This window comes from Dermacentor albipictus, chromosome 1 (genome assembly GCF_038994185.2).
Source record: "Dermacentor albipictus isolate Rhodes 1998 colony chromosome 1, USDA_Dalb.pri_finalv2, whole genome shotgun sequence".
Lineage (NCBI taxonomy): Eukaryota > Metazoa > Arthropoda > Arachnida > Ixodida > Ixodidae > Dermacentor > Dermacentor albipictus.
This window is the reverse complement of record NC_091821.1, coordinates 425,535,352-425,549,311: the sequence shown is the minus strand read 5'-3', so window position 1 is coordinate 425,549,311 and position 13,960 is coordinate 425,535,352. Positions and strand designations below refer to the sequence as shown.

Genomic DNA, 13,960 nt, shown 5'->3' with positions numbered 1-13,960 from the left:
GGAATAAAAACAGCTTGGAATAGTTTTACGTTAGAGGGCCCGAGATATTATAGTCTTGACAGAATTCTTTCTCCGAACTTTAAACATTTTATGCCGATGAAAATCAATCATGAAAAGTTTCACACATAGCATATGCTTCTTAGATCTCTTGAGTCAAAAATTTCAAACCAATATTGAGCCACACAAATTGAAAGCAATGTAATTTCTCTGGCGCCGGTTCGAGTGCTCTTTACGGGTAGTACAGAGAAGGTTGCACGATGGCATGACCGGTCCCACACGAAGTGCGAAAGCTTTCAAGGGAGCCACAAATTTATGGCGCCCTACACCGGCAAAACAGGAATGGAGGAAAAGAGAAGAGAAATTCACAGAAATAGCACAGCTGGGACCCTATAACATAAAACTATTCAAACGTGTTTTGATTCCAATCTCTAGAGGTCAAAGTTACGTAACCGCGGACGCATACATCAGGGCGGTGGCCAGCAGCGTTACTTGAACAACCCAGTTAGAGGCTCTCCTCGTTTATCGGAGGTCACATTTGTTTGCTTTAAAAGGAAACAGGATTGGCTACCTTGAAAGGGTTTTATTATCGAACTGGCTGGAAAGAGGTGAGGAGCACGCAGAAGTGAAGATTGTACCGATGGGGCGAAGGTAACACAGTGAAAAGGATAACGGGATGAGGACAGTGGTGTCGACTTCTGCAATTGGCCCACTTCCCCTGGCACTGCTTGCGATGGCAGGTCGAAAATTTGGCCGGTGTTCTACGGACGTTTAAGCTGAACCAACGCGGCGGGTTTCAAGCTTTGCTTACTTTATTTCTTCGTGGAAGCTGCCGCTCAACCCCAAACTTTATTATCTTAAAACATATTCTGTGTTGTAGTACAACCCTTCTAAACTGAGCTTTTTGGCAGTTGAACTTGCGTTTTCACTGCAGTGTAGTATTTCTCAAGTAATCTGTTCTGTCCTCCTTCATGAATTTCAATGGCAACTTGTCAGAGTTGAGGATGATGCCAAGTGAAATTACGCTCCTACAGATGCGTCACAGGTTTCTTCGTCATAAGACTCCACCACCTGGTCGCAGGTGTCAACGTACTGGCGCATGCATTCCTCCGGTATATCGGCCAAAGCTTCTTTCGTAATCCACAATAGGCAGTCTGTGGAGAAAGAGAACGAATGAGAATAGAAACAGAGCTACAGAAACAAGAATTAAGAAAACGCTGGGCGGGCAAAATCATATTCGTGCTTGGCTACCCCATACTGCTGAAAGTTCAGTGCATTAAGAGAGCGAAACAAGTCACAGCGTATCTGCACGCTTCGATTCAAGTGAAGTCTAAAAACCAAGAACACGTAGCCTCGCCGGTGCGCAAAACCTTGCGTCCCCGCGCCTCATGCATGCGCAGGTGGTGAAGGGCCGATATTGCGCACCGAAGCGTGGCGGGAGCCCTCATATCTTCTCAAGACAAATCTTTCACAGATGCAGTATATGGCTAGCCCATTCGTCCGTCCGTTTGTCACCTGTACGTCGAAAAGTCCTCCAGCGCAACCCCATGCGCACGCGCGAAAAAGAAAAATAGAGGCGCGCGATTGGCTGTGCTAGTAGTGATGTCGTTGCTCTCCGTCACAGCCGAACTCGCTTGCAGCAGTTTTTCTGCGGCTCCGAAATAGGTACACCACGCATCATATCCACTCCTGAGGAACAGACAGCTTTCGATCAGCAACGCCGCGAGCAGAACCGGGAATGAGGTCGTCTATGCCATGCCGATGGTACAGCCCAGGCAGAAAAGCAGGCTCGCGCAGCCGAGCGCATTAAGCCACCCCCCCCCCCTCATCTGCGTACCGAGAATCCGGCAGTCGTTCGAGCCGTCGTTTATTCGACCATCGGGATTAACCGAGTGATAGACACCGGGACCCCATGTTTCAGTTTTGTCTTTACCCAGTGTACGGAGTGCTTGGGCGGTGATTTTTGCTAATCTGGCGGCCTCACAAAAATAGGAAGCGGTGTCTACCGAAGCGCAATTATCACAGCCAAGTGGGCGCGCGTCTTCAAGCTTCAATCCACCATTGCTCGCGAAGCGCGCAAACGCGAGGTGCGTGGACACGAGCTCTTGCGCGCTGGCACACGGATGTGTAGTTTGAATTTTAGCCCGTAACCATGGTTTTGCTATATTGGTGCACGGCGTAGACGCCAGTGTCGGTCTGCTTGCAATGGACAGTTTTATCCGAGTTTCGCCTGCCTACTGGTTCACACTATTTTACCGCACTCAGATAATACAGTCTGTGACAGCGCAAGAATTACAAGCAAGCCGCACCCACAAAAACGCAGTGCACCGGCCCTTTACATTTGAAATTGCGCCAACCACCTGGAGTCTGCTCACAGTTTCGTGAGTTTGCTATTCTAATGTAAATGCTGGGCTAATTGCAAAATAAAAGCTCGATGTTTCAAGCTGAGACGCTGAGATTCCTTTAAAGTACTAGGTGTACTTTTCTATGAGAAAATGACATGGGATGACCACACAAATTACAAAGCATCTAGACTGTCACATGTCATTGGATCGATTTACACTCATAAGCACCTCCTCCCTATAAAAATGAAATTGCTACTTCAAAATTTATTGTTCTGTTTTCATCTAAATTATTGTCATTTGGACTGGGGGGGAAATATCCCTCCCGAACCTACGAAAATTACACATTGAGCAGAAAAGAATGCTCAGAATAATATACAGTGTAGCATATGACCACTCATCTAAACCGCTCTTTAAGAAAGACAACATATTGCCAATTCATGATCTGTACGCATACCGCCTAACCTCCAAATACATTACCGAGGTCAAAAACAACGTCTCGTTCATTGCACAACTGGCATCACTGCAGAAAAGAAATTTCATGTATGCAACCAGAAACACTGATATTTGGTACATACATTCATTCAGAACAGGTTACGGACAACATATGCTCCGAAACACTCTTCCATATCTCTTAAACCTGTGCCAACATTACAATTTAAATCTCCAACTCACCCGGCCAAAACATTTGCGTCGTTTTGTTTCAGGTATACTCGAAAGGGCGGCACTTTCTGTTTGAAATGTACGACATGATATTATGCACATCGCTTTGATTTTTGGAAGTCTACATTTGTGCAAAAATTGTCATTTGTTTGTGCATTGCGATATTCCTTTATGTCTGTACTCATATGCTTCTACTGTTTGGCTTTTTTTCTAAACATCATGTATTGTATCGGGGAGGCGAGAGCCCCTCAAGCTGGATATCTGGCTTTTTCTCTCCCCCTCCCACATGCTTGGGATGGAACATAAAGGCATTATTATTATTATTATTATTATTATTATTATTATTATTATTATTATTATTATTATTATTATTATTATTATTATTATTATTATTATTATTATTATTATTATTATTATTATTATTATGTTACCTTTGGCTAGGCATTATTATCAGGGTAACCAATAAAATTTGCCTTAGGCATTCATGTCTCATACTATAACCGTTCACACAAAGATTTGTTTACATGAAAAAAAAATGCTCTTTTAAGCACAGGTAGCGGGACTACAAAATGACGCTGAAGCTCACTGAACATCGTTCTCACTTACTGTCCTGCGCTGCTGAAGCGACTGGGCAGTATCGTGAGAACAAGCAGAGCTAAAACAGTGTAATATAACTCTAGTGTAGTTTTGTCACACACTGCACACGGCCTAATTCACAGACACAATAGTTTATATGCCTGAAATCATTATTGGAATTGTAGAACATGATATTGTGGGGCATGTGTTTCACACGGCTGGTGTAATGTTGCATTCAATAAACACGCCCAGTCAACAAAAAGAGCGGAATAAGACAACATTCAAAGATCCTCGAGTGCTTCTCACGCTTCCCGGCAACTGCAGCTTATGTAAACGTAATGTTTACCGGCAAACACTGGCCGCGAACGCTATGGATGAAGGCGAGCTTTCTGGTAGAAACGCGGCCACGGAGGTCGTGCAAAACCGCGCCAAGAAAAATACATCAGTGGCAGGCTTCTGTAATTGTCTCACACTTTTAATATTTGAGTGTGACAAAATTTAACGTAAGAGCATAGCCTGTCAGGGCTTTATTTCATTACATTTGTTTGGGGGCTGTCATTCTCATAATTCCGTCAAGTAATTTGTCAAGGATGTAAAAAAAAAAGTATGAGCAACTTTAGGGGCAGAATCATGCTGCAATATAACCCCCATATACCGGATGTCATATATAAAGACAGTGCATACACGCATACCTAAATATGTGCGGACATTTTCGCTCATGGACAACTTCACTTACACCGACCCCGGATTTTCAGTGACACAGGCACTTTGCACTATCGGGTTAAAATACATTCTTCAGTGGACTACGGTATGCAATATAGAGAACTCTGGCGCTGCAGTCGTCGACTCACTATGAGAATGATGGGAAGTACATATACTTGTATTATCTTCATGCTTGTAAATTCAGGCATTCTTGTGGCTTTGTTTATTTAATTTTATATTCTTTCATTGTCATAAATTTCAGAGCAATCTATACCCTACGAAGTGCAGAGGACGCTCCCCACACGCACAATCGCTTCGAATTTCAAATATTAAGGTTGTCGAGGTGGCCAAGTCGAAATGCGCCAAGGGTCTCAAGGCACTTGCGTGCCGGCAATAAATCCACAAGAGCGTTTCACATGTCGTGTCGATGCATGCTTCCCTGGAGTAATGGTTTCGATATTAGGTCTCTGTGCTAGAGGACTTGCGTTCGAATCCTCCCGTCGGGCAAATTTAGTATTCTTAACCTAATTATTCATTACGCAGTAGATTGTTGAGAATGATGAGCTTACAAAGCCATGAAGCAGCTCGAAGCCAGATGGATGAATTTAGGCGAATCCATGTACTTCCCGTAAATACCGTGCTGGGTCAACCACTCCCATTGCAGCTCCCGTAGACACTAACGCCAGAGTTCCCTGTAGTAATTATTGTATGAAACTGAAATGTTGGCATACAGTACTTGTAAATGGGGAACATGTGACGTCGTCCAGATACGAACTGTGCGCGCCTTTGCCACTGACGGGCGCTGATATAAGCGCTATGCCCTCATTTCCATTAGCCAGTTCTCACAGAAGTCATGTAACCATTCTGGCTGTATATATTTCACGACAGAACATTAAACAGGGTCATTTTTGGCAATTATATGATGAGCGTCTGTGTCTATGTCATTCACACGTGACATCATGTTTCTTTACCTAGCAAGCAAATGTTTACTGTAAATTCTATGGCCAGCCAATCTACTATCCTTACTATAGCGTAACGGTCTATAATGCAGTGTTACAGCTAATAATGCTTCATCTTTCAGGAGAAACTGCAACTTTTCATTGTAATGAATTATTTTTCTTGCCAAATTCGAAAATGCGCCTAAAATCAAGCCACCCAGTATTCTAATAAATAATACATGATAATTTTAGGCGACCGTAATCTTTGACCTAGGTGTCTCTTAATTGCACCAGCACCTCGGCATTGGTTGTCGTTAGGTTAAGCGTGCGAAGGTCTTTCCCCTGGTGCGATATACGGGCGAAGAGCCAGGGTGGGCAAGGAGGAAGAGCAGCGTGCTACATGGTGGGCCATAACCCCCTAGAGAGCGCTGCACGAAGCTCCCATTACGCGCCCTCTCAGCTGCTGACGTCAAAGCATGTAACTAGCACGCGCGCGCAGATGTTGCGATAGAGCATGGGAGTGCCGGGAGAAGAGAAGCGAGAGAAGAGCGAGTGACGTCACGTCCGCTATGCTAGGCATATGTTCAGATTATGCCAGGCAACTGTTTTCCATTATATAGCCAGTTAAATATCATGAACCTTCTTGTGTGTGGCGTAATTATTGATGTCAATCCATCTGCCTTCTACTTCCGTGTTTCCAGAAATTTCACCAAAGGTGTGCTAACCTGGCGAGTCTCTGAAATACGGTAATCAGTGATTTGAAATATTTGTATTTATTCCAGCGACTTCACTAACTGAACTTGTAACTAGACTTATGCTATGACATCATATGTATAGTGAAACCCGTAAATTTGGTTTTGTACTCTTCTTTTTCTATTTTTTCTGATTTATTTTGAATTTCTTCCAGGCTCGTCAGTGCTGTGCAAGAAACAAGACTGTTACTCGATGCTTGTGCCACTATTCATCAATGTGTGTGAAGAAAGCTCGCGACCATACTTGTTTGGGTGGAAAAAGCATTACTTCAATTCAATACGGTGACTTCACAGAATCGGGGATATCTACTCCACCCTCAAGGTGTCGAACGGAGTGCGGTTACCTTTGTTAGCTGACAGAAAACGTTAGCGCCTCAATACAATATAAAACAACGAGATATAACAGTATACCAATTGAAACATTTATATTTTGTTTTGGACATGTCGAGGACGTGGCCAGCCTGTCAACGCTCCTTGCTCTTGACAGGGTGCCAGCACATGCCCTCCAAGGGGCATGCACCGAGTTTTCTTTTCATGTTCATTGGGACATGTTCATGTGGACGTCTTTCTTCCAAGTGCGCTGCTTCACCATATTCTTTTTCTCATTGTTCTACCATACAGCACGTAACATACGCATAGGTTTTACCATTAGGTTTTACTGTAATGAAACCGTCAGGGTTCTGAATAACTCACCAGGCATTATTACTCGGTCTTCTAATCATTTCTCCTCTAGCCGTGCCACGATGAGCCACAGCACCACTGAGAGGTGAACGCACACAAAAAATGCTAGCGCGCCCGCACCCAGCGGTCACGTCCACCTGCCATTCACCGAGACCATGGGCACCATGGATGGCCGGCTCCTATAAATCGTGGCCTTGGTGACATACCCACCTAAGCCACCTGCATGCCCCCACCAATTTAGAAGCAGCTTTTCCTTCTTGTATCACATATATATTGAAGATCCCCTTAGCAGGCTTTAGCTTTCGATCGATATGATACTTCGTACTACTGCAGGGGAGCGGGCAGGAATTCAAACTTTCTTGAAAACGCAGTCTCCGTTACACTTCAGCGATCGAGGTGTGCATCGCCACCACTGTTGCAGAGATTCACGTGAAAAGTGCTTTGTAATTCTTATTAACTGAATGAAAAACGGCCACAACGGTCATTCTTACCTTGCCCACCTTCGAAGAGAAATTCCAAGATGACGCAGTTCTTGTAGTCTGTGTAGTCAAAATGGCATTCGTGCACGTTGTCATAGTCTGCGAAATATTGAACGGAGAAATATGTTTGCATGTGCATTGCAGACAACATTGGTGGGCTTGTGCGTACTGCATTAAGAAAACAAACGCGCTAGATACACACCGGACGAAGAAAAAGGCGCATGGACAAGCACTTCGTCCGTCGGCATTCTCTGTTCGTTCTGTGTGCCTCAAGGACTGCCGCTTCTACCACATATGGTGTCTCGTGTGATCACATACTTCTTCTTCTTTTATTTCATTTTGCTAGAACTTAATTACCAGGAGCTGTCTATGCCTAGGATCTGGCGGATCGTGTCCGCGCGCGCACCAACAATATTTCATTATGGGCCGATCCCTGAGGTACTGCAATACTGGGCCGACCCGCGGAGAAGGTGAAGCTCACCATTAAGGTGCCCAGATACATAGCTTCGCTCAGCAACCTTCTTCACAGAGTGGAAGGACACAGAGTTTTTTCTTGAGATCTTCCGCGACTTTTGTTCGACGGAACCTACATCACCATCCAACATAGGGGCTTCCGGCGTGCCCGTTTCAGGTCGATGGGTTGCCGTTTCTAACACGTTTGTCTTATGCACTAGAATTAACTGGTGCTTTAGAATTTCGCTCTACACTTCATCTTACCTCGGACAGCGTACTGGCGTTATCTCGATGTTTTTTTACGATTGGTTCTCTATGCCGAGGGACGAACGCCCATGTAAGAAGCAACCTGAAGTATACGCCCGTGACACCAGCGTTCATTGCTCCCATTGCACGCAGATTTGAACTTCGAAGATCGCTTCCTATCCGGCAGGAGTAACCACGCCCCTGCTCATTTTCCAGTGCGGGCTGACAGCTGTTGCGTTTTCGCGATGGCAATCGTGGGCTCGTCATCTCTAAAGCATTTTAAGCATTATTTTAGGGTAGATCATACGCACAAGAACCTCAAAAACACGGAGCATTTATACGAGCCTGTCAAAATGTTGACTGTCAAATGTCGAAATGTCAAAAAACAAGACATGCGACAAGCAGTCCGCGTAGTCCAATCGCGCATTTTTCTTTTTTTTTCCCCTTTCTATGCGTGAGTATTTTTTCTCGCTGTCTCCCCTTGTTTCTTTCCCAGGGCAGGATAGCCACCTCGATATCTGTCTTCCGGTTAACCTCCCTGCCTTTCATATCTCTCTATCTTTCTGTTTCCATAGCTTCCTTTGATGCGTGTCGTGTTATAAATCGCGGGACACATACACAGGATTGAACTTAGGAAGCTTTTTACATACTGCAGGCTTTCCCTCAATACTGGCCGTTTTAGGAAGAAGCAGCTGCAGGACAATCTGATGAAAAGCATTCTCGTGGTATTGCACACAATGTGGACTTTTGGAAGCACTCTGATTGAAATTATGCGTTTTGGCGGGTATGGAAAGCCAAATATCGTGGCTGTCTTCGGGGAATTCTATACGCTGTCTGCGAATCTTTCAGGCGGCCGTGCACCAGAACGAAAGCACGGCAACCTGTGTGGGACTTTACATATTTGGCTATTCCTGACTGTTTCTCATTTAGCTTAATTTGCACTGATGCTGCAGCATCTGTTCTTGACAGCGTGATTGCTTTCTTTAAGGCGTCTTCATCAGCGGATTCCGACTGTTCCTCATTAAGCACTTTGCCTTGATGCTGGTGTATCTGTCCTTGACAGCGGAACTGGTTTCCGCAATACGTGTTCATGAGCAGATTGAGCAGCTTCGTCGGCACGTTCTTTGCCCATTACGCCTCTGTGGCTAGGGAGCCACTGAAATGTGACGTGACGAAATGTGAAGGAGCACTCACATTTCTAGAATTAGTTTCTCATAGGATCTACGGCGTAAGGCGGAAAGTAATTGAAAACACTGCATTCTTGAGATGCTTCCTCACGAATTATGTGAGGGGTGCTCCACGGCTTAGATGTTTAGCTGTTATCTTGGACATGAAGTGGTGACTTTCGCAGGAAAACTCATTGATCCTGAAGAAATATCCATGGTGCTTCAACCATCACTGTACGTAAGAGTATGATCGTCGTATTTTTGTACAGCGACAGCATCGTAAATTGCTCGAGAGCTGGTGATAAGGGTTGTGTCTTTGTAAAATTCTTGGAACTGTCATTCGTACTTGTGGCTGAACCAAGCGCCAATGGGAATCCCAACTCACGCTGGAGCTGTTTAATTGGAAAGAAGGTATACACGATAAGGCAGTATCGTCTGACAAAAAGAGGCAGGCATGGTCGGTCTTCTGGCAGTTAGGCTAGATGGTGGAAACTGGTGTGAGCAAGGTGCTGGACGTGTGCTCTGAGTGCTTCCGTAACAATGTGAATATTGGATGAGTAAACAGGTGCAACTGCAAAGGTTTCTGATCTTGACGTACGTCGTGGCAACCCTAGACAAACCTAAGAGCCTGGGCTTAGCACATTCGTTTGTGCTGACGTTAGTTCTGCAGGTATTGGTCAGCGCTGCCAAGCTGTACTTCAGATAGCTGAGAAACAGCGTGTTGTACAACTGCGTCATCGCGTATACTGAAGTACTCTAGGTTCGTTCTACAAGGAACTTCAAAAGAGGAGAGGCGACTCTCAAGTGCTTTTTAAGTAAGCCACATGGGGCTCACTAAGGCCTTGGGCATCCCGACATAAGAGGTATTTCCTACATCTATAGATGTGGTGTATGAAGGCATTGGTTTGCGGCTAAACGCGACCTATCCATATATTTCATGGGTCATTTTGAGGCTTGTTTGCAAAGGTTCGTCATTATCAACGTTACGATTTTCGGAGCTTTGCACGCCCTTAAAGACTCGTCACGCCAGATGCCCATGTCAAGACGTCATCTCCATAGTTCGAAAAATTTCACCGTATTTGTAGGCATGCTACAATGAGCAATGTTAAACAATGAGCAAGATGCTGAAAAGTGTGGGTCTCAAGACACCACCCTGCGGAACTTCACGGTGTGTATTGTTGAGAAGTTGAGCCGTCTTCAGTTTCACAAAGAGAAACAGCATATGCAAATAACTGCGTGTCCAACACTAGAGTCCACCGCCGAGACAAACCATTTCCATAACCTTAAATAGAGCCTCATGAACATTGTCACATGCTCCTTTGATATCCAGGAACATGGTGGGAGATAATCGCTTACACGCCTTTTGATGTTGACTGTACGTAACGAAATCGATGACATTGTCAATGAGGAATTGGTGATAACTAAAGCAAGCCATGACGTCGCGCTAAACTTCGCAGCGTTCCAGGTATCACTCAAGTCTGGCAAGGATCATTGCCATCGCCTGCCCGACTGGGTGATATGAAGTAATCTCTAGCGGAGATTGGCCAGGTTTGAGGAGCGGTAGCAGGCGATTGGTGTCTCATTCTAGAAGAGCATTTCCGTCCTGCAAGGATTCACTGAAGATCTGCAACAGGGCACTTCGCGCATGTTTACCGAGGTGGTACAACATGCAATAAGATATACAATGTGCGCCAACTGACGACGAGCGATTACATGATACAGGTTCCACGTCGAGCTCTTGAGTGGTAAAGAGCAAATCAATGCGTGATTCCCGTGTGACCGGAAGGTAATAAAAAGTAACCGAACTTGCACGCGTTGATTCGCCTGTAATGGAGGAATTTGAGTGCTTGCAAATGATGCCACACAATCGTTGCGGAACACGTCTAGTTTCGAGCAGAAACGTCTGCATCGATTGGACCCCTGTCTTCGACTTCGTCTTCCACCTTGGCTATCCCAACCCAAAACATCGGTACTATACTGAATGCGGCTTCACGTAGCTTTTACGAGATCATTTGCTTTCCGTATCAAAAGGGAAGACAGTACTGCGTTTGACCACTGCGGCAGCGAAGAATCTATCGTGCACGTTATTCGACGTTGACCCAGGCAGTCACTCGCGACTGCGTTGGCGCGTCTTGATGACAGGTATTTGCGGAGTAGACAGTCCTGGAACACCGTCCTATGCACTCGTCCAACCATAAGCCGGTCAAGGCAATCTTGGAATTTTTGCGTTCGAGTGGCCTGCTAGAGGCTCCATAGTTCGTACGCATGTTCCGACCTACTATATTTTTTTCTTGTGGATTTGCTTGTTCTCTCCTCTATTTTTCCTGTCTTTAATTTCCACTACCCTTCATCCGGTGCAGGGTAGAAAACCAGAATCTTTGCCGATTAACCTCCCTGTATTTCCCAAGCCGCGTATCTCTCTCTCCGTATGCTGCAGCGATGCGGCGCGCAGATACTGCCAAAAAGAGATCATTTATGATTTTTTTAAAATATGCAGTCCTGCTAATACCTGGTGCTAAGTGTGTTGGAACTACGCATTTTCGAGAGTACGAGCTGCTCAAGGCTTCTTTGTTTTTCTGAAGGCGCGTCGATGCTATAACGGCATGACCAAATTTTCTGTGATGCAGCTTTGTTCTGAAATAACTTGGGCGTTGTGAGAAATGCGTGCACTGTGCATAAAGTGATTGAAATATGTTGCTCGAAACATCTCGTTATAATTTGTGAGGTATACAAGCATAAAAAGGGGTCGTTTTCATACAGGGGTCGTACAGCATAAAGCAACTCCAGTCCAACTACATTTCTTACCATCTCCTGACGTAAAGTTTACATAACCGCCGCCGCAACTAGCGGGTGACGACTTGCAGGTTATTTCAACAGCGCAACTGAACGATGTCCTTGTTTATAGGAGGTAAGTTTTGTATGTTTTGAAAACAGGTAACATCGCTTACCATAATAGGTTTCTATCATCTGACTGGCTGACGAAGAGTGAGAAGCCCAAAGAAATAAGAAGGGTTTTAGTGCGACCAAGCTAGACCAGTGAACGTAAATAACAGTGGAATAATGCCGATGCCAGCGTCTGCGATTGGTCCGTTTGCCCTTGTTTAGGTTGAAATGGACCGTCTAAAACCGTAATGACATTCAAAAGACGGCTAAAAATGCCGTTAGCACAGAACCTCAGCAAATAAGAGCTCGCAAACTGATGTTTTGAAGTTACACTCACGCCTGCAACAGTTACACTCACGCCTGTAAAATAAGAACAATGGGCGGCTTCCACAATTTGCCAGGCGGAATATCGACATCGCTCTCGATTCGCAGCGTTGCTGGGAGAGAGTTCTTTCTTCTTTAGAGGCTACTTTGATGGAAAAGTTCTGCCTATTAAATATCCACTGCTTTTTAAAGTAACCGCTGCAGATGTAAACACTACCGAGAGTGGGCTTTGCGCTGCGCCATAAAAAAAGTAGGTGCTTAAAAATTGACTGGAGACGGAAATTCAAGACGACGAGCAAAACGCGAGCAAGGCAAAAGCGCGAGCCGACATTTCGACAAGTGGGCTTGTCTTCTTTAAGGACACATGCTTTCCCTGGCACAGTACACTTATGTAGGGGTCTTATAAAAAGGAGAGGTGGTCACTTTGATGAATTTAAACTCTACATCCTACAGTCAAATTTCCGTTCTGCACGAAACATTTCTCAAAGAAGTCGCCAAGCATTTCAACCAAACAGGTCATAACTTTGATGAACTTATTCTCTACATCCTGAAGTCAAATTTCCGTTCTGCGCGAAACATTTCTCAAAAACGTTGCCGAGTATTTCAACCTAACAGGTCATGACTTTGATGAACTTAATCTCAACATCCTGCACTCAAATTTCCATCCTGCGCGAAACATTTCTCAAAGATGTTGCTGAGCATTTCAACCTAACAGGTCATTACTTTCATGCATTCAAACTCTAGATCCTACAGTCAAATTTCCATTCTGCGCGAAACAATTCTCAAAGAAGTCGCCGGGCATTTAAACCTAACAGGTAATATCTTTGCTGAACTTATTCTTTGCATCCTACAGTCAAATTTTCGTTCTGCGTAAAACATTTCTCAAAGAAGTCGCCGAGCATTCCAACCTAACAGGTCATAACTTTGATCAACATAATCTCTGCACCCTACAGTCAAATTTCTGTTCTCTGCGAAACATTTATCAAATTCGTCGAGCATTTCAACGTAACAAGTCATAACTTTGGTGAACTTAATCTCTACATCCTACAGTCAAATTTGCGTTCTGCGTGCGACATAAAATACAGGCAATCATACCTCAACAGTAAGTTCAAGACGTTGCAACCAACAGACATAAACATTTCAAAGGGAGCACTAGAATCTATTCGCTATGTCAAATTTCGAAATACAGGAAATAGCACCTAAGTATTTTTCGTTGAGTAGCATAACCTTTTTTTTTCATTCCGCCTTGCTTTTTTTCCTATGGTTCATGTAATATTTAGTACTTTTTTTCCGCAAGCACCGTGTTATGCTGTTTCTTTTGTTCTCTCCGTCAGAAGGATCATAGCTTGCTGACCTCCAACGGAGCACATAGCCCCTCTCGCTCACCCCGTCATCCAGGCATGTTCCACGTAAAGCACACGGCTGGCTGACACACCGCGCTACTTCAAATTTCTCCACCAACGTTGAATAGTGCACCTTGCTTTTCAATTCTACAGCCCCGCCGCTAACACACCGTCGGGCGTTCCCTCGCCCACCCTGCCTTACCATCTTTCCCTTTCGAAACAGGCCTACCTACGTGTACAGTTACGAGAAACGCATGTCACCATGAAAAAGACAAGTGCACTTGTTCAAACGTTGGCTCCCGCTTTTACCTTCTTTTGCTCATGTCCCGTATTAGAAACATGGTTATAGTTGCGTCATAAAACTGCTTATTTTGTAAATTCCAAGTTCCTTATCACCAACGCTTTTGTTGGTCAA

General features: G+C 44.6%; 1 protein-coding gene across 1 annotated transcript in view; it reads right to left on the bottom strand.

Annotated features, from left to right (window-relative positions):
- Positions 1-224: 224 nt before the first annotated feature.
- The window catches only part of LOC135896556 (uncharacterized), a 32,474-nt gene continuing 18,738 nt past the window's right edge, over positions 225-13,960 (bottom strand). The window contains exons 5-6 of the mRNA XM_065424989.1: positions 7,143-7,229; positions 225-1,151 (exon numbers count right to left, since the gene is read on the bottom strand). Coding sequence (XP_065281061.1) covers positions 1,018-1,151; positions 7,143-7,229 — 221 coding nt within the window. The 3' untranslated portion in view covers positions 225-1,017. The remainder of the gene's footprint in view (positions 1,152-7,142; positions 7,230-13,960) is intronic.